General features: G+C 40.8%; 1 protein-coding gene across 3 annotated transcripts; it reads right to left on the bottom strand.

The window, feature by feature from the left end:
- Serpinb5 (serine (or cysteine) peptidase inhibitor, clade B, member 5) lies at positions 1–22,174 on the bottom strand. 3 transcript variants are annotated; one of them, NM_001360853.1, is made up of 8 exons: positions 22,089–22,174; positions 13,741–13,870; positions 12,899–13,067; positions 10,962–11,099; positions 8,189–8,306; positions 7,197–7,339; positions 3,006–3,173; positions 1–1,748 (listed from the first exon to the last, which is right to left on the bottom strand). In NM_001360853.1, exons 3-8 carry the CDS (start codon positions 13,064–13,066, stop codon positions 1,356–1,358), a joined length of 1,128 nt encoding a protein of 375 aa, NP_001347782.1. In that variant the 5' UTR covers position 13,067; positions 13,741–13,870; positions 22,089–22,174; the 3' UTR covers positions 1–1,355. The 3 variants fall into 3 exon arrangements, with proteins under 3 accessions (NP_001347782.1, NP_033283.1, NP_001347783.1); NM_009257.4 differs by lacking the exon at positions 13,741–13,870; NM_001360854.1 differs by lacking the exons at positions 12,899–13,067; positions 13,741–13,870.
- Between the last annotated feature and the right edge of the window lie 1,657 nt (positions 22,175–23,831).

The raw sequence follows: 23,831 nt of genomic DNA, 5'->3' as shown, positions 1-23,831 counted from the left end.
TAATTCAATAATATTTTATTATCAATAGCACAGAAAAGAAGTCACCATTGAACCTTTGGAGGAAAAAAAAACCCTATTTACAATAAATGGCAAGAAATTGGGTAAGGAAAGACACATAAGAAAAACTGCAGCAAATACTTCCTTTTGGTGGCAACTTTAAAATTAGGTTGCAACATAACTGACTTACCAGAACCATTTTATAAATTATTTATGTAGACTACACACTGTTATCTGAAGTCGTTAGGTTTGTAAACTGAGAAAATATATGCCAAAGAACTATGTGTACCTAAATAGTGTTGCTTGTATTTTCTGAAGGTTTGAGATCCCTTCTCTTTCTCCACTGCCGCATTAGACAAAAAAGGAAAGTTCCTTTAATGGCCACAAAACTCTTAGCATCACGAGACTTCCTGTAGATTTTAAGTTGCTGGCGCTGGAGATGTCAGGGACCTTGTGATCTGGTTAGAAGCCTGCCAGCAACAACATTGCCCAAATGACCACATGGGAGATCTAGGAAAAATGAAAGCCAACTTTTGTAAAAGCTGAGCTTTCCCTTAGGGTCTTAGTCTTCAGCTAAAATAGGCCCAGAATTCTTTATCCAACACTCCAAGATCTAGAATGTTCTTCAAAGTGTTTCCATGAGCTGATAACATACTCATTTTTCAGGGAAAAAATTGATCACTTATGAACTATCTTTATGTACTTGTTTTGTGTGAATAGTCTATATTTATGGAACAAATATTAAGGTATTGGTTGATAGGGTGATAGTCCATATGCTATTTGTGGAGTTCCATGATATATAGTATTTACAACATGTCATCTTTCTATAATCTCCAATTAGGATATTGAAGAAAACTGTTTCTTAAGGTTTAACATGGAGACTTCTAGACCTACAGTATTGTGACATGTACACAAATTCACTTTAAAAAGGTACTTGGTGAACCCTATACTCTTGTTCTTAAGAGTTGAAGGAAGTGGAGATCTCTAGAACATTCTTTATCTCAGTAATGCAGAGCCCTGAGAATAATGTCCCCCACATCATCCCTATAGAAGTTCCTCCCTTGAAGACTGCATTTTTATCCATAGCTCTGAATGCTTTGACAAATGAAGAGCACATATTTTCTAAAGTGATTCCCTTTCCCAACAAGTATTCGCTGTTTTCTTTGACAAAGGAAAACAAGGAAGAATTAGGAAAAGGGGTGTCTGTTAGTGTGAAGGTTACATATGACAAATGTGGACTGCTTCCTGATTCAGCAACATTTACAATTTATTGTATAGAAAGTGATTGTCTGGATACAAAGTTTACAGAGCTCTGCGACTACAGACAAGTTCCCTGAGACTTGGCAAGGCCCTGCCAGCTAAGGAGAACAGAATTTGCCAAAGAAAATGATGTTTCGAGTTTTGTTGTGTCTAATGATATAAATAAATGGATGGTCAGCATTGAATTCATCCTTGTGCTGTAAGATCCGGGACCCTGGCACCTCGATGGACTCACCACCATCTTCGGTTATTTCTAGGCATACTCTATGAATCACATTTGACAGGGACACTCCCTTGGTCTCTGACATTCCAGAGAAATCCGATGTACTTTCATTGAAGAGACTTTTCAGCCCTAGGCTTTCCAGACTAGCCTTGGGATCAATCATCTTTTCTACCTTAAACTTTGGGAGGGAAAGTTTGACTTTGGCATTGGCCATGGTACTGGGGTTGGTCCACTGTAACAATGTTTCTGGGTTGAGTTGCTGTTCAATCTAAAGACAAAAAAGAAAAATACTTAATTTTATTTACTTCTAATTGTAAATATTTTTAAAACTAGCTTGATCATAAATAACAAGTGTTAAGCATAGTTTTAAAGAATTTAAATCAACCTTGGTTTGAAGACAGCCCAGCAGAGAGACTAGTTCCTCATGTAAGATCTACCAGTCACCCAGACTTCTCTTCCCCACCCTACAGGAAGGCTCTCTTCTCAGTAACATATATGATAGCATGGTTTTTATTTGCTTAAATTTTGGAGCAATTTTTCAGAAAGAGATTGTGAGCACACTTGACAGTGAAATGAATATAAAATTAAAAACTTTCCTGTAGATATCCTGTTTATTCTCTACAAAGGTGCTCATAGTATTCATGATCTAGACATACCACCAAAGTTAATTAGAAGCTATTCCTTTTTTTAATAATAGGAACTTAGACTAGTTCTGATTCAAAAGTGATGAGCAAAACCATTTCAACTGGTTTGAAAAAATAGATATGCAACGAAGCATAAAATAACTTCGACATAAAATTCTTCATGGAGCAAATGAAATTAAATTGCTCCTTGACCTTCACACAGGTACCACCAAGAATGACAGTAGCTAACTGCTGCTACTAACATAAAACAATAATGTACCAGTGTTATTCTCCTGGTGCAAATAAAAGCCAAGGTTGTGCTAAGGTCATAAGCTAGTGCAAGTGCATTTTCTAACAGGAAAAGAATAATTTATTCTCTTATTAGTCTACAACAATTACTTTTTGATTAATATTCTCAGTTTGGTTTGGTACAAATTACTAGAACAAAAAAAAAAGCGAAAGCATTAGAGTTAACTAGCTTTGCAACTAATGGATTTATTTTTCTGTCTGTTTACAGCATGAGCATGGAGTTTAGGCCAAGGGCTCTTTTCCTCCAAGGCTCAAATCCTAGGTCTTCATGTGATCGACTGATCGATCATGTGGTGATAGACTGGCTATTTACCCTCTGTGACTTCCTTCCTCATCGGTAAACAAGAACATTTATAACAGTTTGTGTTATAAATGTTATAAAAACTAAGTTATCCTTTGCCCATTGTACATGACAATAAATGTTGGCTGTTTTTTCACTTTAAGGAAGAAAAGCCACAGAATGGACTTCAGATCCCTTAAAGATGACTGAGCTGAGGTGTGTGAGGCTGGCCTCTCTGGGCCTCCCCAGACTCCATCTTTACTTCTTTACTATGTTGGGCTTCTCTCGTCTAAGTGCCCAACTGCCTCCTAACCTTCTCCAGGCCTGTGGACTCATCCTCCACGTCCTTGGGGAGCACAATGAGCATACTCAGATGCTTATTCTGGAAAGGAAGTTCTATGATCTTACAGCTGATGTCATCAATGTTACCCAAGCAGAAAGTGGCCTCAAGATTCATCATTTGTACGGGTTTGGTGTCTGTCTGTTAGAAGAGAATATTTTGAAAGGGTTAATTTTCAATTTAAAAAAGAATACATGAAAACATATACATATACAAACATATATACATATGTACAAACATAGATATAGATCTAGGTGATAAAAAGATAAATAAAGATAGAAATGACAGCCAAGATAGGAGTATACAAAGTTCTCTTGTGGTTTTGGAACATTATGGTTTAAGCACAGACACAAGAATCCACATGGTATGATTCTTTTACACATCTTATGACTTCCTTGAAAGTTATTCCTGTACTTTACTATCCTATGTACTCTACATTATAGGAAATATATATTTACATATATAAAAAAAGAAAAATATGACAATATGAGTTCATATTTCATATGGCAGACAGACAACAACAATCAAAATACAAGGAATTATAAAAGTCCAGTAATCCCAGCACTCTCGAGATAGAGGCAGAAGGAGTATGAATTCCCGGGAAGCCTGAGCCACACAATACATACAAAGCCAGTTTGAGCTACATATAAATACCTTGTCTCCAAAACAACAACAACAGCACACTAAGGACATACCATTTGCCTATCATATAAAAGTTCAGGCTTCAATCTCTAACAGTACACACACACACACACACACACACACACACACACACACACACACAGGAGGGGCAAGGTGGGAAGGAGGAGGAAAGGATATGGAGAGAGAAAATGTACAAAGTTATTTTCAAACTATGTTTCTAAGTGTATATGAAATATAAACAAATTTCTTGGGTAGATTTGTGGTCAACCCTCAAGATAATTCATCAAATAAATGAAAATATTACAAAATTTGAAAGAAAACATATAAAACCAAAACCTCTTCTTGTCTCAAGCATTTAGGATAAAGGGGGCATAACTTAGAGATCTGTATATCATTTCTCAGAATAGGTATTATGTTAAGCTCTTACTCTAGTCCAGCCCTTAAAGGACACCAAGGAACATTCTATCACTCAAAATATTTAGTGACTGGCAAATGCAGTTCAAAGGACACAAAAAAGAAATAATAAAACGTTTTCAAAGACAGTGTTTCCCACGCAGTACAGAGTCAAGTGTAGTTGCTCATTAGGTAGACAGTGAAATATCACAATATCAAATCCCTATAATTCTGTTGAGGATCTAGATTTCCAAGCTCTGATGTTACCTGGCTTTATGATTTAATAGCAAAAATAAAGGGATGGCACACCTTCTCCCTCTCCTTTCAGAAGCATGCTTTAGCACTTTGGCAAATATAAAAACTACAACTCATAACATGACCAGAGCCAAAGTCCAAGTTCTACCCACTGCCATTACATGATGTGATCTTGGGGATTCGTAAGAGACACCATTAGCCACATGCTTGAGATTTCACCTATACTGAGGGGCCCTTTGGCATCCCTTCCCAGGGAGGAACATCAACCACCAATCACATCACCAATCAAATGTGCAGTGTGGTCTTGACATGACTAACAGTAGGGTGATCGATAACCCTGTAATAGCAGAGGCTGTAAATTACATGGTGCCCCAGCCCCAATGAAAGGCAGTGCTAAGAATGTCCAGGGCCATGCTAAAGATCTGTTTCTGTGAACTATGCAGTGTATGAGATGTCTAAAGTAGGACAGCTATTCCTGTCCCTTGAAGTCGGTGAAGTCCACTGCAGTCAGAAAGCTCAGGGAGAGAGTGGAGGAAGGACTGTGCGCCCCCTCTTACACAGAACCCTGGGAGATTTTGAATCTATTAGGAGCAATAACACCTTTTTTCCCTTCCTGAGAAACTATGCAGTCATGGACTGTTGTGTTTTATCTGACACTGACATTTGGGCTGAGGACATAGCTCGGTTTGTCAAATGCTTGCTAAGCATGCAGAGCTCTGGTTTGAATCTCCAGCAATACATAAACCAAGTGTGGCAGTTCCTGCCTATGATCCCAGTGTTGGAGAGGTAGAGACAGAAGAGTCAGAAGGTCAAGGTCATTTGGGGATATATTACAAGTTAGAGACTACCGAAAAGAAAATTAAAGCTGGTCTTTGGAAATTGATTATTCACCCAAAAATATCCAGAGCGCTTAGTTGTAAGACACTGTAGACACTAGGGTGGAAAGACAAGGCGCCTGCCCTTATGAAGTCCACACATTAATGCTGGAACTAGGAAAGTAAATTTGTCTGAAGGAAATTACATTTGGGGCAAGTGTGGTATAAACGTGAACTCCATGGGGGAAAGGGGGAGTCACAGAAGCCGCTCTCGCCAACCCCAACCAAGTTGGTATCTGACAGGATTTCCTTCCAGGTTCTAGCATTAAAAACCTGACACTAGATAGGTCATTGGCAAAGGGGAAAAAACCTACTACTATTATTCTGCTGAAAGAACATGGCAATAAAATGACTACTAATGATGTACTGCCATACGCAAACATCAGAGTATTAATCAACTATCATCAGAGAACTTTCTTCTTGAAGTAGATGGTAATTAACAAAGAAATTCACAGCTGGACAATCTGGAGAGAGTGAGAGCCTTCAGGGCACTTGGCCCTAAATGGGATGTCATTATCTAACCCCTCACCTCAATGCTCAGAGATCTATGCAGAAGAAGAAGGGGCAGAAAGACTGTAAAAAACATACATAGTGAGTGGTTCCACGGAAACAGCATCTTCCAGACACAACAGTATGGGTACACATATAAAGCTTCAGAGGCAGGGCAGAATGCATTAAGACCTGCACAAGTTCAGGCTAGATTGGATCCCATTCGTGAGAAGGGGAAGTGGACAGGAAAGCTCTATGCCTGACCAAAAAGCCATTTGCAATTGGTACCTGCTGGGAAAGGGCAAAGACATTTTCTCCAATGGAATGTCACTAGGTATATGTCACCCACCCTCCAGGGCAGGCTTCTCTCTCAGGAGTACGGTGCCAACACAGACTCCATGTGTTTCCTGTGCATGCTCTTTGCTATTTGTTCTATTTTGTTTTTTATTTTGTTTATCCCTTTTGACTTTTTTGTTGTTGCTTAAGAGTTTTTTGTTTTCCTTGTTTGGTTGGAATTTTTTGACAGAGAGAGAACATCATGAGGTTGGGTAGAGAGGGAGGGAGAGACTCTGAGAGGGTTATGGAGCAGAAGAAGATGATGAAAATATATCTATTTTTAGAAGATGATAGGGAGAAATACAACACTGAAAAACTGTTGCATGATATCTACAGAACAAGATACTTTGAATATTGCAGCTGAAGGGTTAACTTCTTTGGGCCTGAGCTCTTTTGTCATTTTTTATTGCATTTATTCATGCCTATGAGAGTATGCACATATATGCAAGCACCATTGCAAAGGCTTCCATAAGTCAGAACAACTTGCAAGACTCATTGCTCTTCTTCTACCACATTGGGTTTGGGGACCAGCACAAGCCATGAGAGTTGGCACTATGTTCCTTCACTTATAGAGGCAATGGTGCTGGCCCAGGTCTGAGTATTTACACCAGCCCCATCCCACCAAAGAAGACCACATCACATACAGATCCCTGAGCCTCCCTAGTTGCTCTCAAGACTTTTCCAGTCTTGGTTCATTGGTATAATTTATTTTTTTTCTAAACAGTTTCTTTACTTATAGGTATTAGTTTTATTACATCCACATCAATAGTATAAATGAAATAGCCCTGAAAAACAGGTTTATAATTCTGATGACCAGGAATGAAGATGAGTAAAGCTATACTTTTCTTTTCTTCATAGTCAACCATATTATAAATTCTTTGAGCTAGGATGGGCACTACAAAAGGGAAGGGGAGGAGTCGGGGGTAAATATTAAACCATGTGTTTTGTTGCTAGGTAAGTTTTAAAAAAATGAGATCAAAGTGCAGTGACTGAGTCAGGAACCTAAGTCCTAAGTGGCCAAGACTTCCTGACAATCCGGTGGCCTCTAGTTTGCTTTGTTTGCTTGCTTTCTCTCCTTTTTCCTCCTTTGGTTTCTGCACAGAGATTCATTCCTGTACCCTGCTCTACTGCCATGTGTTTGGACTCTACTTCCTGCTTCACACGCTGCACATACCTTGCTGATTCTGAAAGGACATTCTTTTGTTTCTGATTCCGGAAATTTCTTCATCCACTTTCCAACAAAGTAGGCAGCATTAACCACAAGGATTTTGGTCTGGTCACTTATACTGTTCTCTGACAAAATGTCCTCAAAGTGGCCTGCAAATGGTCACAGAAAACCACATATAGCAGTTATTTATCTAAGTTGCCGGCGGCTGCAAGCTTGTTCACTCCAGCAGTGGATCCCTCTGTAACCAACAGTGACTGCCAATCCTTCATAATTACTTTCTATTTCCCAACAGATTCCCCCTGTTCAAACACTGTAAACACATCTCTAGGAAAGGATATCTAGACACTGATTACAACCCAAACCATCTTCATTCCAATTCTTTCCTGGCAGGAAAGACAACTGACTGGGGTGTTTAATGGGGCAGTGTGTGCATGGAGGGTGAAGTAAGGGCAGAGACAGGGCTGAGGCGGCTTCACAGGAAGCAGGGATGGACATTGAACTCAGCACAGCCTGAGCAGTGGAGGAATTCAGGACAAACTTCCACCATGATTCTAGGTTTGGCTTTGTTCTCCATTTACATTCGCCTAAGGCCTTTTGTCCTTTTTCCGATTTTTTTATAAAGTTGTAAGAATTTTTAGTTGGAAGTAGATTCAAGGATCGTCTTTCCATCTCCAGACTTTCAAACCTGCCTTCATCGCTTGCCAAAGCCCATAATATAAAAGGAACAGCTGGGCCTCTACCAGAGCCTGTGGGCCTGTGGCAGCTTGTCAGAGAGCAAGGCAAAGCCCATAGAGGACAGTGCACCACAATAATTTGCCAAGTAATGAGCTGCTATGAGAAATGCCCAGAAAGCCAAGTTGTTGACATGGCTTGATGAGCAAAGAATTTTGCTTGTGTACTAAAAATATCTAAGGAAGCTTCCAGATGTTCAATATTTCTAAGCTTAAGGCAAGGATTTTTAACCAGGGAGGGCCAGCAGAGTATTAAATGGTACTTGCCATCTGTGAGCTCCTTAATGGAGCTGTTAATTTGACCTTTCGTTTCTTCCAGTTTGTCTTTGAAGTCAACAGTTTCCAATTCTTTTGCATATGGTCTTTTGGTAGAACTGATAAATTCCTGGAAAAAAACAAAAACGTCCAATTCACCAACTCCACTCTGGGCAGCTCTTTGCAAATGTAAATGGAGCTAATGCAGTACTATACTTAAATGCCTATTATTATACATATTTTCAAAATTGGTCACATTATCTGAAGCATTGTATAGAAAGAAGTATTTTCCTTGTGTTAGATGTTTTAGTTCTTCAATTATAAGACATATCAATTACTAAATTATTAATTGGATATCAGCTTTGTGAAAAACAAAAGAAACACTATATTATTAAATATATATTTAGATATTAATATCTATTACTTAAAAATATTTATTTACATTAGTATATGTATAATATAAATATATAGCTGTGGTTTCAGTCTAAAATGTGCCTCAGACAATTAAGGTTTAAACACTTAGTTCTCAGTTTTTGGCACCATTTTGAGACTTTCTATATCCTTTGGAAAATAGGGCCTAACTGAAGGAAATAGGTCACTGGGAGACTTGAAGATAATATTATCTCTGAACATTTCCTGTCACTCTCTACTTCTGGTCCTTCATGCTGTGAACAGCTGTCTTCTGCTATATACTCCTACTGATGTATCTACCCAAGCAAATGGGAAGAAATAGCCATGGACTGAACCCTGTGAAACTTGGAGCCAAAACAAATATGTATTTCATTAAGTTGTTTCTGGGTGGTATTTTGTCACAGCAACAAGAACAAATAATGAACACTGTGTGTGTGTGTATGTGTGTGTGTGTGTGTGTGTGTGTGTGTGTGTGTGTGTGCGTGTGTGTAAAACAGAAAATAAAATGAACAGAAAACCCTTTATCATCACTAAAATAAGTGAATATTCTTTAAAGGTTCTGGCTCTCAAATAAGATCCAAAGATCAGGGGTCAGCATGAACTAAGCTCTTGTTAGAATGAACTCTTAGGCCTTTAGACTTACTAACTTAGACTGGGCATTTTAGCAAGATTTCCAGGATTTTCATCTGCACCATGAAGTGTGAAACATAGGGCTGTAAAGAACACAGCCACAGCGGTGTGTCTGTGTCTAACTCTAACTCACATTTAGAATGCAAATCCTACCCTGACTGGTATTGATGCAAGAGATCTGAGGCCACAAAGTTGGGCTTTCAACAAACAATTTAGTGGTTTAGACTCAGGTGATGCCCCTCAGAGCACATTTGTTTGTACTTTAACTTATATATTTGTAGGCACTACCTAGTAGGAGGAGCAAAGGAAAATAAAATGAGGAAGAGAAAGGAAGGGAATGGGAAAGAAGAAAGAGAAGGGGGGAGGGAAGAAGGAGAGGGACAGAAGGGAAAAGAAGGGAGAAGGAAAAGAAGACAAGGGAGGGCAGAAAGGGGAAGGAAAGGTAGGAAAGAAAGGGGAAAAGAAGTAAAGGAAGGCAAGGGTGGGAGAGGGGTGGGGAAATGAGGAAAGAGAAAATGATGGGCAAAGAAATGAAGAAAGGCTTAAACTCCTAGTTTGGTAGAAATCATTCTAACTGTGGAGTGACGTTCAACCAAGCTAACATAACTTGAATGCCACACCAGTCTACCCTTGAACTCCTTTTCAGAAACAACAGTCTTAGCCAATTAACTTAGCTCTGGTCCATTGAACCCCAATCATGGACTGACTAAGGCAACCAGCACTACCTAAGAACACCAGAAAGACAGTGAGGTGAAGAGCCTCTGCTGTCATTGCCAATGACAAAGTCTTTAAGTGTCACTCAGGGAGCTTTTAAAATGTTTCAATGCCCAGGTGAAATTCACATCTCAATTTTCTTTAATTTCCCAGGTGACAGCTGGAATTTAAAAAGCTGTGCATATGTGTCCTTGAGCCATAAGAGTAAACTGACAACAATATCTAGTAACTTAATTCCCAGAGATCTTATACAAAAACAGATACTGAATGCAGAACATTGTCATGCTGTGGTGGGACTTTTGACTTGAGGATTAAGAAGCCTGAAGTTCCGACCACAGAAATTAAAGTTGAGTCAGTCCTGCATTAGCAGAGATGGGAAGATCCTGTCATCAAGAATCTTGGATATGTGTTTAAATAGAGATCTTAAAAGTCTTATGCTACCCTCTGGAGTCTAACAAGAGTAGACCACAATGCTCTTCATATGACTGCCTCAAGAAAGGACTTGGTTTAAATAATTACAGCAGCTTTGTACAAATGTCCTTGACTCGCCTAGGAAAACAACATTGATTCACATCTGATGAAAACTGATCATTTGTAGTGGTTATCTTCTTACTAATTCTAAAAGATATCTGGACCATGTTAAAATTTGAACTGTGGAATTTAAGACATCATCAGGCCATGTGTTCCTTGTTTAAGGAGAGAGCTTATTGCAAATTGTCTTGAGCCCCATATGAAGATCCATTTACTAGATAGTTGAAGCTTCCATTATCCCTTTTCTCCAAAGAACTAGGGGTTGGGGGGAGTACTTGTCAGTGCTTGCTGAAAGGGGACACATTTCTCTGTATTATGAGCAGAAGTGACTGTTGTTTCACATACACACACACACACACACACACACACACACACAGAGCCCTACATTCAACATCTGCAGTGGGCTGCTTCAGAGCTGTCACTCTAGAAAAGAAACCTAGCAGCAGTGTAAAATGCCCCTTCTGGGAAAAGGTCCGCACCACTGTTATAAACAACTTACTGTAGAAGGGTTCAGAGATTTGTCTATGTAGAGTCGCTTGACAAGTTTCAAAGAGTAAAAAGAACTGAGCTTATTAACATCAGAAGTGACTGTTTGAAACCCAAAGGGTACATCTTTGACATTCTCAAAATGAAGGACCTGTTAAGAGAAAAAAATTCCATTACTAAAAAACAAACAAACAAACAAAGCAAAACATTGTCCCAGAGACACAGTACTTGGTCTTTACAGACCAAGCATGAGGCCCTGAATTGGATCCCCAGATTCAGGCATTAATAGGTCTTCAGTAAGGGACGAGGCACAGAGATCAGCTCCCCACCAATCCAGGACTTGGGCTGCATGGATCTTATATGGGTCTTGTGCAGGTGACCACAGCTACCGTGAGTTTATGTGTGCCTAACCATGTCTAGTCCAGAGGGTTGCATTTCACAGCACGTCTCCCTACCCTCCATCTACATTCTATCTAGCTCCTCTTCCACCTTTCCTGAGCCTTGGTGTTGTAAGGGCAAAAGATGTCAAGACAGATGTCCCATGTCTCTTATTCTCAATTATTGACCAGTCAATATGGTTGCTGCCTACTGCAAAAAGGGGCTTCTCTAATCAGAATTTTGAGCATATATAGCCACTGGCATATTCCCCATGCCTCAGAGAATGGCCTTGCACCTATATACATACAATCACTACTAACTGAACTAAGTAGATTATAAGAAATAAAAAAAGACATGAAACTGGGAAAAGGCCATGTTTAGCGGGGGTATGAAGGGAGTTAGAAAGGGTAAATGGGAATGGGTCTGATCATGTTTCATTGTACACATACATTTAAGTTCTCAAGAATAAGAAAAAATAATATTACAAAAAGGCTAGATGTGATGGAAAAGACAAACAGGTCACATGTGGATGAGGCACAGACCCCATCCACCACCACTCCCACAGTCTTTCCAGAAAAAGAGATGAAACCTGAAGAGTAGAAGCTGGGTTTACAGCATATGAAGATGAGAAGTTCAAATGGTACAGCTCCTCTCTCCAGTACTGAGACAGTCCCTTTTGCCTCCCCCAATTTCTCATCCTGACCCAGTCAACATTGTTTCAGTTATAATTTTAGGGATACTGGTGAAGCAGGTGTTTCTATTCTAAATACTGATGAATTTGTGACAAGAAAGGGGGTTTTATTTTCCCTTTGAACCTTACAGCAATCTGCATAAGGAAAATAGTAGAAAGGAATTGGTAAGTACACCCACTATCTAAAACTTAATCTCAAAACAGCTATCAAAGAACTCATCTCATTTGAAGGTCCCAGAACTTCAAGGCTAATCAAGCGTAGCTCAAAAGAAACCCTGAAACATCTCTATACATATGTATGGATTTGCCTGGGAAATTTTACATTACTCCATGCTTCTCAAATGAGATCTCAGGCAATTTCTTTTCCTCACCTACTCTTGTATGAATATGGATCATTTAAGTTGTTACTGCATATACTCTAGGATAGAATGCAATTGTGCTTTCATCTTAATATTATGTTTGATGTCATAAAAAAATTGTGTTTGAGGAACAGTGCTTTTGTTCTCTGAATATAGGGCAGGGGGCAGGGGATAGCTTTTCCCCATTTACTAAGGGTATGTGCAATGGAGCATTTAATAAGTTATTTTTAATTGAGCTTCAAATATGTCAGGTAAGGGATGTCATATGACCTGTTGACAGCCACTGGTGAATGGGACATCTGTCAGGTCCGATGTTCTCCATCTCAATCCGGTACCTGTTCTAAATATAGGTTCTGCTCCCCCTAACTCAGTGCTCACATTTAGAATAGATTAAAAGAGCCCTGGAAATGGTAGTTCTCAGTCCTGAATAACTCCACTCACACTTGTTTTCCTCTTAGGCCCTGACTTTGAATTGCAGTAACTATTCCCATTCAAAATCAAAACAAGGCAGGGGCAGCTTACCTGTCCAATTTCATTTGCTGTGTCGCCTTTGGTGCCCACTTGCGCAAGGGACAGAGAAGTAGAGAGGCATATTGGAGAGAAGAGAATGTTTCCTGCTGGGTCCCTTTCACATAGTTGTTTGAACAAGTCAACAGCAAAAGCTGAATTTGCCAGTCTCAGGGCATCCATCCTGGGCCAAGAACCAAGCACAAAACTTAATTTCTAATGCAAAATGTGTTCCCAGCTACATCCTGCCAACAATAGTAAGAATTCTACATCAGTGAAGCAATGGTTTTGGACAGGAGACAAGAAGAAACTTTGGGTGAATTCCAAAAGCAAGGCAGCCATGAAAAAACATCTGGGCAGATGCCTTGAGGCACATGGTGTCTTACTCTGCTCACACACTATGGCCAGCATCAGGAGCCCAGGCATGTGTCACTTTCTCAGGAAGTGACCAGAGCAACCTATAGCACCAGTAATACTCAGTTCACTTTAAAATCACATATTTCAATTACTATTTTGGTTAAGCCATACAAAATAATTATTTTTATATCAAAAAATAATTGTAGCATCTATGTGTGATTCTATTTAATATTTAGTTTTATTTAATAATAAGTGTATAACTTTGTCCTCAGAAAAGATACAATGAATTCCTAATTCCTAACACCTATGAATGTTACATTGTTTGCAAGTATGGGCTCTGCATTTTTAATTAGTTAAAATGGGGTCATATTGAAGTTAGGTAGGGACTAATCCAATGTGATAAGTGTCTTTCTAAAAACAGAAAAGAAAATACAGAGACACGTACAAAAAGAAAAGAAAGATAACCTGTACACATACAAAGAGAGGAAACCGTCACATACCTCGGACAGGATGTGCACCCCAAGGTCAGAGAGACAGTTTCACGACTCAAGGTCAAAGGCTTCCTTAGATAGGACCCACTGGTGTGTTAGAGACAAGTGCATGGACAGGATTGCAATTTGTACCTTAGACCTTAACAGAAATTCCAAATGCAGACAGGAGAATAAAGTCAAAAACTGGGTTACTAATCTTCACATTGGAGTTCCGAATTCTCTGTAAAGGGCTGTATACAGAATAAACTAAAATAGATCATAATATTCCTCAGAATCTGAAAAGTGTGTTTATTAGCAAAAGGAAGACAGAGCTGAGTGCACTGGTGACCACCAGCCATGCTCGCTGACCTCCTCCTGCTTATGTCCCTTAGGCTAGTGTGCCTACTGCAACAGATTTATCACAAGGTACCCAAAAGTTAGGTTGGGCATTTATACGTTCTTTAAGGTCGAGTTTTAATCCTTCTCTTTGACAGGGTTGGGATAAGAGACAACATCATCACCCCAGCCTAGGGGCTGACTCATGTTAAGTACCTAGAAATCAGCAGAGTCGCCTGCTGTGGATGTCTGTGGACGGTTCTGTGTTGTGGATTTGGTTTAATGCTTACATTATACGTTTCCAAAGTACACAGGAATTTGCATGTCTACATGTAAGATGCTCTGGGTCCCTGCCCCCAGCTGACTCTAATTGGTAAATAAAGTTGTAGGTGGCCAATGGCCAGACAGGAAGACAAAGGTGGGACTTGAGGTTCCCAGGAAGGGAAGCAGGAGAGAAAGGAAGGAGAATATCCATGGCACACAGAGAGACTGCCAACATGTAAGAGTTGGGAATCGTGGCCCTGGAGGGTTGGAGGCCTGGGTCCAGGGTAGCCAGGATGTGATATAGAATTTAGTAAGAAATAATTCAAAAATATTGGAGGTGTGAGTGTGTTAGCCACAGGAAGGTTTGGAAGTGCCCAACCATTGTGCTGTTTAAGGCATATTAAGCATAAGGCTGTGTGTGTGTGTGTGTGTGTGTGTGTGTCTTTCAGTAGAGAATCAAGACCATTGGGGCAGATAGCAAGGAAGTCGAGTTACAGCAGACAATGGGAAAATTTGTGCAAATTAGAATACTCTTACAACAGTTTTGACTTCATTTCTTTTTTTTTTAAGATTTATTTATTATTATATCTAAGTATACTGTAGCTGTCTTCAGACACACCAGACAGAAGAGGGTGTCAGATCTTATTAAGGATGGTTGTGAGCCACCATGTGGTTGCTGGGATTTGAACTCATGACCTTTGGAAGAGTAGTCAGTGCTTTTACCTGCTGAGCCATCTCTCCAGCCCCAACAGTTTTGAGCATCTGCTTACCACAAGGGAAGCTATGAGAGACTTTTCATCCCAGGTCCAAGAAATATACACGAGAGACGTTCAGAGCAAGAGCTGGGGCTTCCTGTAGCAGCATTTGTAACACTGACAGTTCTTGGTTCACCACAAGCACAAGTCAGCATGAGTGTGAATTGGTATGAAGTGAATAGAGAAACCTAAACTCTGTTTCCTGCAAATTTGTCAATACTACATCCAGGAAGCATGCCCAAACCTAAGGAAATGTCCACTCTGCCGTTCATTAGTTACAGCATGTGCAGAGATACACTTAGCCTAAATGACTGCGCATAAAGACTCATTCAGCTTTTAATAAGGCTAATTACCAAGTATCTCAGTGCTGCACTCCAACATGAGGCTTGGATCCACATTTTGCTTGGAAACTATAAACGGATGCACATTTGACAGTTCCTATCTGCCAGATCTTCCCTTCAACAGAGAACCTTCTTCTGCCTGGCAACTTCAGCACTTGAAGTCCAAACCTGTTTATCTGCCTGACAAGTGGCTCCTTTATCAGAAAATCCTTCTTGGCTATGGAGAACGGTAGCAGCTCTTAATATCTGAGGTCCCTTCTACAGCACAATTGCCTGATAGAGCTCAAAGGTGTCAAAGGTAACATCTGTACATATGTGGAGTCAGAGTCTCCGACGAAATAAGAAAGGGAAAGCAAGCCGAGAACTGCCACCATCCCACTCTGTTTCCTGACTGTGGATCCAGAGCTACCAGTCGCCCAGTCCCTGGTCCCTGCTGTTGTTCCTTCCCTGTCAAAAGGGGCTGTGTCTCCTCCAACTCAAAGACAAAGGAAACACATCCTTCCTTAAATTGTTTGTCTCTGGCATTTTGTCACAACAACTAGACAAATGGCAAGCAGTCCTGAGTTCAATTCCCAGCACCCACATGGTGGCTCACAGCCATCTGTAATGGGATATAATTCCCTTTTCTGGTGTATATGAAGACAGAACACTCATATACATTAAATAAATAAATAAATAAATAAATAAATAAATAAATAAATAAGAAATCAACCATAATGTCACATGGAAAATCACATTAGTGGCTCTGTGATTTGTTCCAATTATCCCGAAAGCACTGAAAAGCTGCTGTCATCCAAAGTAGTTTGAGAGAGGCCTTGGACACAGTTAACTGGCACCGCCACTCCCCCACCCCCGTTCTGTAAGACAAAGAACTTACAGAAAGCTTCAACATACTGGCAGGAATGCCCAGAAAAAGGTAAGAACTTCCTCCACAGGCCATTTTGCAGAAACAAATTCTATTTTAAAACTGTCAAATGCCACATCAGAGATGAGTGGGCCCCACGCAGGAGGCTTCTGTTGTCAGCTCAGCTTCAAAATGCAAACGTCAGTCACATTTGTCACCTGCTCATGGGGTTGTCTTCTTTCACTTTCATGAAAATCCAAGACGTTTTCGTAAAGATATTATTCTAGTTTACTCCAACAGAAAAACTGCACCATTCAAAACCACTTAGGAGTTTTAAAGTAACCTTTATCTTATTAGAGAGAAAGTCAGTAACTCCTCAAGTAGTAACACGAAGTCAGTTTGCAAGAATCCGTAGTTCTTTGACTAGGGGATGACCCACTAGTTGTTTATACAGGACTAACCTGGTCAGCCCTGAAACGGTAAGCATACAAGCAACACGAAGTAGACTCAGTAGGCTGTATTTATATGTGTATGTGTTTATAAATCTATGTGAAAATAAGAAGAGAAAAAAGAGGCTGTGAATTTGAGAAATAGTAGTAGGGGGATAGGAAGGGTTGGGCAGAAGAAAGGGAGGGGGAAATTATGTGATTACATTTTAATTAACTTTTAAAAATTCTTAAGAAAAATGAGAATTAGAAGTCAAGAGAGGTATTCCTGCCATTCTTTGCTGAGGTATTGTATAATCAACGTTTAAAGTAGGACAAGATCTTGCAGTAGGATCTAGTCTGGCCCCACCTCTTCATTTTGCAAATGAGTGAAATGGAGGGTGATGCCGTGATTCTCCCAGGCCACCCACGCAGGAGTGAGAGTGGCAAAGCCAAACCTGGAATTCATTTCTCCTGGCTCCCAGCCCGGGCTCCCCACACCTCCTCACCTTCTTTCTTCATAATTGGACTTTGGCCAGCATTTGATATTTCTGTAGCCTCTCAAGTTCCCAAACTCCCATATCCTAAATGATCTCCTTCAAAGATCCCAAGATACCGTCTGTGTTGGGGAGGAATATTGCTTTTGTTTGGATTTTGCGGTGTTTGTTTAGTTGGTTGGTTTTAATGACACAGGACTTTTCCCTTAGGGTTTTCCTACCTGAAGGAGCTCTGGTTCTCCTTTCTGCCTCTGGTATTTCAATTCTTTCATTAGTTCTATAAGGCGTGGACACCTAACTCAAGCCAGGCAGAAGTAGGCATTAGGAATCCCAAGGCGAGGGCTGGAGAGATGGCTCAGTGACTAAAAGCCCTGGCTGATCTTCCAGAGGAACCGGGTTTGACTCCCAACACCCACATAATGGTTCACGACCATCTGTAACTCCAGCCTGAGAGGATTTAATGGCCTCTGTAGACACTGTGTGCATGTGGTGCACAGACATACATGCGGGCAAAACACCCATACATATAAAATAAACATAAATCAAAACAATTGGAAAAAATAAAATCCAAGACGCACACATAGTAACTTCTGTCTCCACCAAGCTATCAGCTAGTGGCCTAAGAGTGTATACTAGAGTGTATTAGTTACCACGGGGATTCTCGTCAACACCACAGCCCTAGAGGAAATCTCAGGGAATTTTCTGGGAAGCACTGACATCCAAGTGAGTCATATGAAAGGATAAGGTCTTAGTCTGACAAATATGGGGGGCAAGGAGAGAATACAAACAAATGTGTGGGTGTAAGGATAAGGTTTAGAATATAGTAAGGAATTATGCTGGCCTATCAACATAGTGATAGTAGATTCTTCACTAAGGTCCATGGCTTCACTAGCTCTGGAGAACTGGGTAGGTTTCTAGGACCAGATGTGACTTCCTTCCTGTTGAGTGGACCCTAGGTGCAATTAGACAGCTGCTGGTTACCACTAACGTGTGAGCACCACTGCACATTTTGCACACCCTGCCATGCTGGTAATTGTCATGGTTCATAAGTGTTGCAGCTGAGCAAAACTGACTAACAGCATCCCTCCCTTGGCAGGTCACATAGTGTTTTCTGGAAGCATGGGCGTGACTGTAGAAGTTTGCATTGGTTCCTCCCAGCCCCATGTTCCCAGAAATAAGAAATATATCAAAATATATTTACAAATACCTTAGCCATATAGCTGGGCTTTTCTCTTATTATATCATAACTAAAATAATCTATTTATTTTAATCTACATTTTTTTCTATGTGGCTGGATACCTGTGCTCAGGTACCTTGTGTCCCTCTTGTCACATCTTCCCAGTGAATCTCCTGTGCCTGGCTCTATCAAGTGACTTAACTTCTGTTAAGATAGGTAGATGATTCATTCATCAATAAATTAGATAGATAGATAGATAGATAGATAGATAGATAGATAGATAGATAGATAGATAGATGTGTATATATACACTTAACTATTGTATGTAATTTTAAGTTAACATAAAATAATATAATTCATCGAGGCATATTAAATAACTTTGTTGTTATTTGTCCCTTGCTCCTCTTTCTCCTCTGTATTAAACTCCCTCTCTCCTCACCAGCTGGAGACCCCTCCTCATTATCCCCACACATAAAAAGCTTCTATTTACTGCAAATGGAGGAATCCAGATTACAGGAAAACACAAGAACCCACAATTGGGCACAATGGAGAAATTGACAGATCATGAAAAGCCCAACTCCATGAACATCTACATCACAGCTCCTATATCTATGACTCAGGAAACATTTTGGGGAGAGGGATAGAAAGATTGTAAGACCCAGAATATGGGGAAGAGTGTTGTGAGTCTTTCCTATGAATGGCCTCATAAGCAGGACCAGAACAATGGAAATATCAATGAACACATTAACATGGAAGGGGGAGAGGGTTTGATGGGCTCAATACCTAGACAAAGAACTATTGACTGCTGGGAGAAGCCCTTTCTAAGGATAATGCCCTTCATTGGCTGTCCAATGCAGAGTGGCCAGCTTTGAAATCATATAGATACTCACAAACAAAACATATTCAGCAGGCTCTATTTAAACATATTTGTATCCACTCACAGAAGCATATATATGATATGAGGGTCTCTATGTGGTCTCTGTGTGTATCTGTGTTCTCTCTCTCTCTCTCTCTCTCTCTCTCTCTCTCTCTCTCTCTGTGTGTGTGTGTGTGTGTGTGTGTGTGTGTGTGTGTGTGTGTGTCTAACAAATGCAATAGAATAAATAGATGCTATCAATTTCACAGTGAGGGCCGTGGGAGGGATTTGAGGGGAAACACCCTGGGAGGGGCTGGGGAAGGATAGAGAGGAGGAAATGATGTTTCAATTAAAAATAAAATGAATGAATGGAGGCACATGCACTAGAAAGAGGGAAGAAAACTCACTTCTCTGAACTGATAGCTTACATAAGGATTTCCCAAGTATTAAGCACCAAGCCAGTAGTCAATCTGGAAACATAAAGGTCCCCATGGGCAGGGTAATTATACATTCCACTTTGCCTGAGACCACCCTAGTTTATGACTGCTGTCCTACATGCCTACAGTTAAATGATATAGGTCCATCCTATCTACAGACTATCTGCCACACTCATCTGATGAGCACACATATGAACTCTCATATACAGAGGTGGGGCGGGGGACTACGTGCTCCCAATGGAGGAACTAGAGAAAGTACCCAAGGAGCTAAAGGGATCTGCAACTCTATAGGTGGAACAACATTATGAACTTACCAGTACCCCGGAGCTCTTGACTCTAGCTGCATATGTATCAAAAGATGGCCTAGTCGGCCATCACTGGAAAGAGAGGCCCATTGGACACGCAAACGTTATATGCTCCAGTACAGGGGAACGCCAGGGCCAAAAGGGGGGAGTGGGTGGGTAGGGGAGTGGGGGTGGGTGGGTATGGGGGACTTTTGGTATAGCATTGGAAATGTAAATGAGCTAAATACCTAATAAAAAATGGAAAAAAAACTAAAATTTGCCAGACCTGATAGTTTATACTATAATACCAAGACCAAGAAGGTTGAGATAGGAGGATTGCCTTGAGTGGTGTGAGTTCAAGACCAGCCTGCCCTACAGAATGCGCTTGTGGCACTACATAGTAAGTTAAGATACTGTCTCAAACACGGTTTGATTTTCAGCATCAGAGTTGTATGGATAGTCTGTAGCCTAGCTTGCCTCATTGTACAGAATGCAGATGATCAAAGGCCTCTCTTAGGTATTTATTTATTTATTTATTTATTTATTTATTTATTTATTCTTTCTTTCACTATTGAATTGAAGATTGAAACTGGAGCTTTATGGCAAGTATTCTACCATGGAGTTATGACCCCAGTCCTTGTATTTAAAACAAACAAACAAAAACAAGTCTTCCTATGTTGTCCAGGCTGGATTTGAACTCTTCCTCTCCCATCTGGACCTTTAACTTGGCCATTCTCCTGCCTCAGCTTCCCAAGAGACTGGGATCCCAAGCATTTGTCACCAGGCCCATCTCCCTTGGAGCTTTGATGTGGCTGATCCTAGGGCAATAATATGACCCAATGCGTAAGAACACAGCCTTTATGCATCACTTTCTGACCCTGGGAGGAGAAAAATTGGTACCAGAATTTTAAATACATAGTCTCATACAGTCTATGCCATCGTGGCAACACCTGGTTCCTTGAAGCTTGAGCTTCACTGCTGACCCACTGGGTTACTGCCAGACAATGCCAGACCAGGCCACACCTAGTTAGCCCAAACTGCTGAGACTGCATGCTCCAAAGTCAACCCCAAACCCGGAGGGACTGAAATGGCACCCTATGAGGCGTGAGGAAGCATGGTACAAAGCCGCTGACTCACTTTCTAGACTCCCTTTTTGCTAGGGTTCCTTTTCTCCACCCATGTCAGAACTCATCCACACTTGCACTTACTTGAAGGTGACTGAAGCATGTAACACAGTTTGGTTAAAGATCCTCTTGGGACAAGGAGGACATGAAAGAAAATGTTTTCAGAACGTGTGTCATGAGAATAGTCTGAAGGCCTCCTTCCGTTTAAGTCACCTCTCCTTCAAGTCATGTGCCACCTTGCCACTGAGCAAACACTGGTCAAGGTCCCCCAGTTCTGAGTTCCAATTTGGGTAAATGAAACAACTTGTATTAAATTAAATTAAACAAATTATATTAACTTATATTAAATGGAGTTTTCAATATGAAATCTTTGAACAATGTCATTAAGCTATTATTGTTATCATTGTTTTATTATCATCATACTTATTATTATTACAACCCATCAGGAAAAGACAATAACCATTACATCTCAAATGTTCAAGATTTATGTTGTGCACAACTTTTTAAAAGTTTGCTGAGCAAGGAGGGCTGATTTCTGCCTAGAACATGGGTGTCAGAAAATGAGCACTGATCTAACGCTTAAAATGACAAGAAGTTCAACCCCTTAATGTCCACTACGAAGGTAAGCCCCTGTTCCTATCTTTTCGACCTTCTCTAGGCTTTCATTACCACACCCTTTCAAAGATTGGCATCTTGAGTACATCCTGGTTCCTACCTCCTCACTGTCCGGCTGTCTTCCCGGAATCACTGCTGTTCCCCCTCACCCCCAACCTCAACCCCCAGCACCATCAGCCAAGCCTCCTGTCCTCTGCCTTCTTCATATTCTGAATGTAGGTGGCGATGTGGTGGTAGTTCCCCCAGAGCCACTTTGGGCACACAAAAACCTTAGGAGCTGGCACCGAGGCTCATCATACTGAAGCCACGCTACCCTTGATAAAACACAACCATTTTCTTCAACATTTGGAGTCAACCCCTTAACTATTATATGACTTGTCCCTGAGAGAGAACTCAACAGCCCTGCGACCTCCCTTTGCTTACCTTGAGTTGCAGGTATCCCGGGAAACAAGATGCAAAAGGGGGGAAAAAGCCGAAGGAGCTCAGAGGCAGTGAAAGCTGTGCTCTCTGCCTGGGGAGCTGTGCTCACCTGTGACCACACCCAGGTCTTCCAGCCTGGCCCCGCCCAGCCTGCGCTGCCTGCACCACCCAACTGCTGAGCTTACTCATGACTCTTGGCAGCCTGTGCAAGATTGGAAGACATGATTCAGGCCCAACTTGCTGCTGCTGTCTGCACTGTTTCTGATGGCCTGCGACAAGCACGGGCAGGAAGGTTCTGTTGGTGGATCCTGCCCTGAGCTAAGCATACGCACGTATAAGCAAATAAAGACAACCAACCCTACCTGCCAAGGCAGAGCCAGAGGGATAAATGGGAGGACATAAGAGAAGAATAGGTGGTGATAGAAAAAAATTACTACAAATTCTAAGTCTGACCTCACATTTTTTTCTGTGTAGAGGGCTAGAGCGCCATCGATCATTCTGATAACATACACAGCATTACAGGCAAAATACACACTACCAAATTGATTAGGAGAGATAGTTTACTAGAATTGCAAGGGTGGGAGTGTCCTAATAGAGAACACAGCTTTGTCCTGAAACATTTTCGGAGAGTCTGATTTAACAATTCCAGGACTCCTGCAGCTCCTCAATCAGCAGTGAGATCTGTTTTGTTTGTTTGTTTGTTTGTTTGTTTGTTTTGTTTTGCTTTGCTTTGTTTTGTTTTGTTTTCCTGTCCTGTTGTCAGGGAAGCTCCTGAAAGTGAGCCAGTGTGTTTTCCAATGCAAACATCCTTGTTGTTCATGTGCTAGTTCGTTTCATCATCACTTTTAACTTCAGCATCCTCCACACTGACTACTAGAATTTGAAAGATAAGAACCAGCCCCACTCATTTCTTAACAGCCCTCCTTGATATCCCCATGACTTACTACAGCCAATGGGTGCTTGACTCAGTGAATGAAAGGTAGACAGCTTCTCCTTCTCCCGTCCTGAGTCCTATTAGCCAAGACCAAACTCATTAAATAAATAAATAAATAAATAAATAAATTCAACTCTGAAAGGAGCATTTCAGGCATCAATGGGCCACGTGAAGCAAGATCATGAAGATAGGGATATGGACTATGCAGTTCATAAGATACCGGTATCTAGCTGAAGTGAAGGAAGCATAGGTTTGAGTGTAGTCTTAAGTTTGCAAACTGTTCCTACCACTTACTGTTGGAGAAATCCTAAACAACATGCTTAATCTCTCTCCACCTCGATTCTTCACAGTTGTGAGGTGAAATGTGTATGCACATATATGACAGCAGTTAATAGCACTTTCCCTAGTCCTCAAAAAAGCTCAGGGAACAATCACAAAAGGCTGGACTGGGGTATTAACATCTAATTCATCACAACTATTCGCTCTGCACTGGGCTCCTCCCTGATTGTCACTGTGATCCAGAGACCTCCAGAGATCTTAAAACTTAACTCTTAGTGACTGCTCAACTCTCCCTTTTTCATGTTTTAATTTCCTCTGCTACATTCTTGTTCATTCTTTGCCCATTCTGGAGAGATGGTAGTAGTTCAGCAACCCCTAAGGATCCCAAACAAAGCATGATTCTGATTGTTCGACAGTTAGAGGCACCACATACTTAGGAACATGTCATGTTCCCTCTTCCTGGAGGTCTTACAAGTAACAAAGTAGGAAGTAAATATATAAATTAATTAAAGTACTTGATCTTGCATAATAAG

Source organism: Mus musculus, chromosome 1, assembly GCF_000001635.26.
Source record: "Mus musculus strain C57BL/6J chromosome 1, GRCm38.p6 C57BL/6J".
Classification (NCBI taxonomy): domain Eukaryota; kingdom Metazoa; phylum Chordata; class Mammalia; order Rodentia; family Muridae; genus Mus; species Mus musculus.
The sequence above is the reverse complement of the archived record's forward strand: the minus strand, read 5'-3'. Positions and strand labels throughout refer to the sequence as shown.

Excerpts from the sequence above, each read along its gene's own strand:
- Serpinb5 (NM_001360853.1), bottom strand. The coding sequence starts at position 13,066 with ATGGATGCCCTGAGACTGGCAAATTCAGCTTTTGCTGTTGACTTGTTC. Across the intron at positions 11,100-12,898 it reads CAGCAAATGAAATTGGACAG|GTCCTTCATTTTGAGAATGT; the intron begins GTAAGCTGCCCC and ends TTCTCTTAACAG. Across the intron at positions 7,340-8,188 it reads CATTAAGGAGCTCACAGATG|GCCACTTTGAGGACATTTTG; the intron begins GCAAGTACCATT and ends GACCATTTGCAG.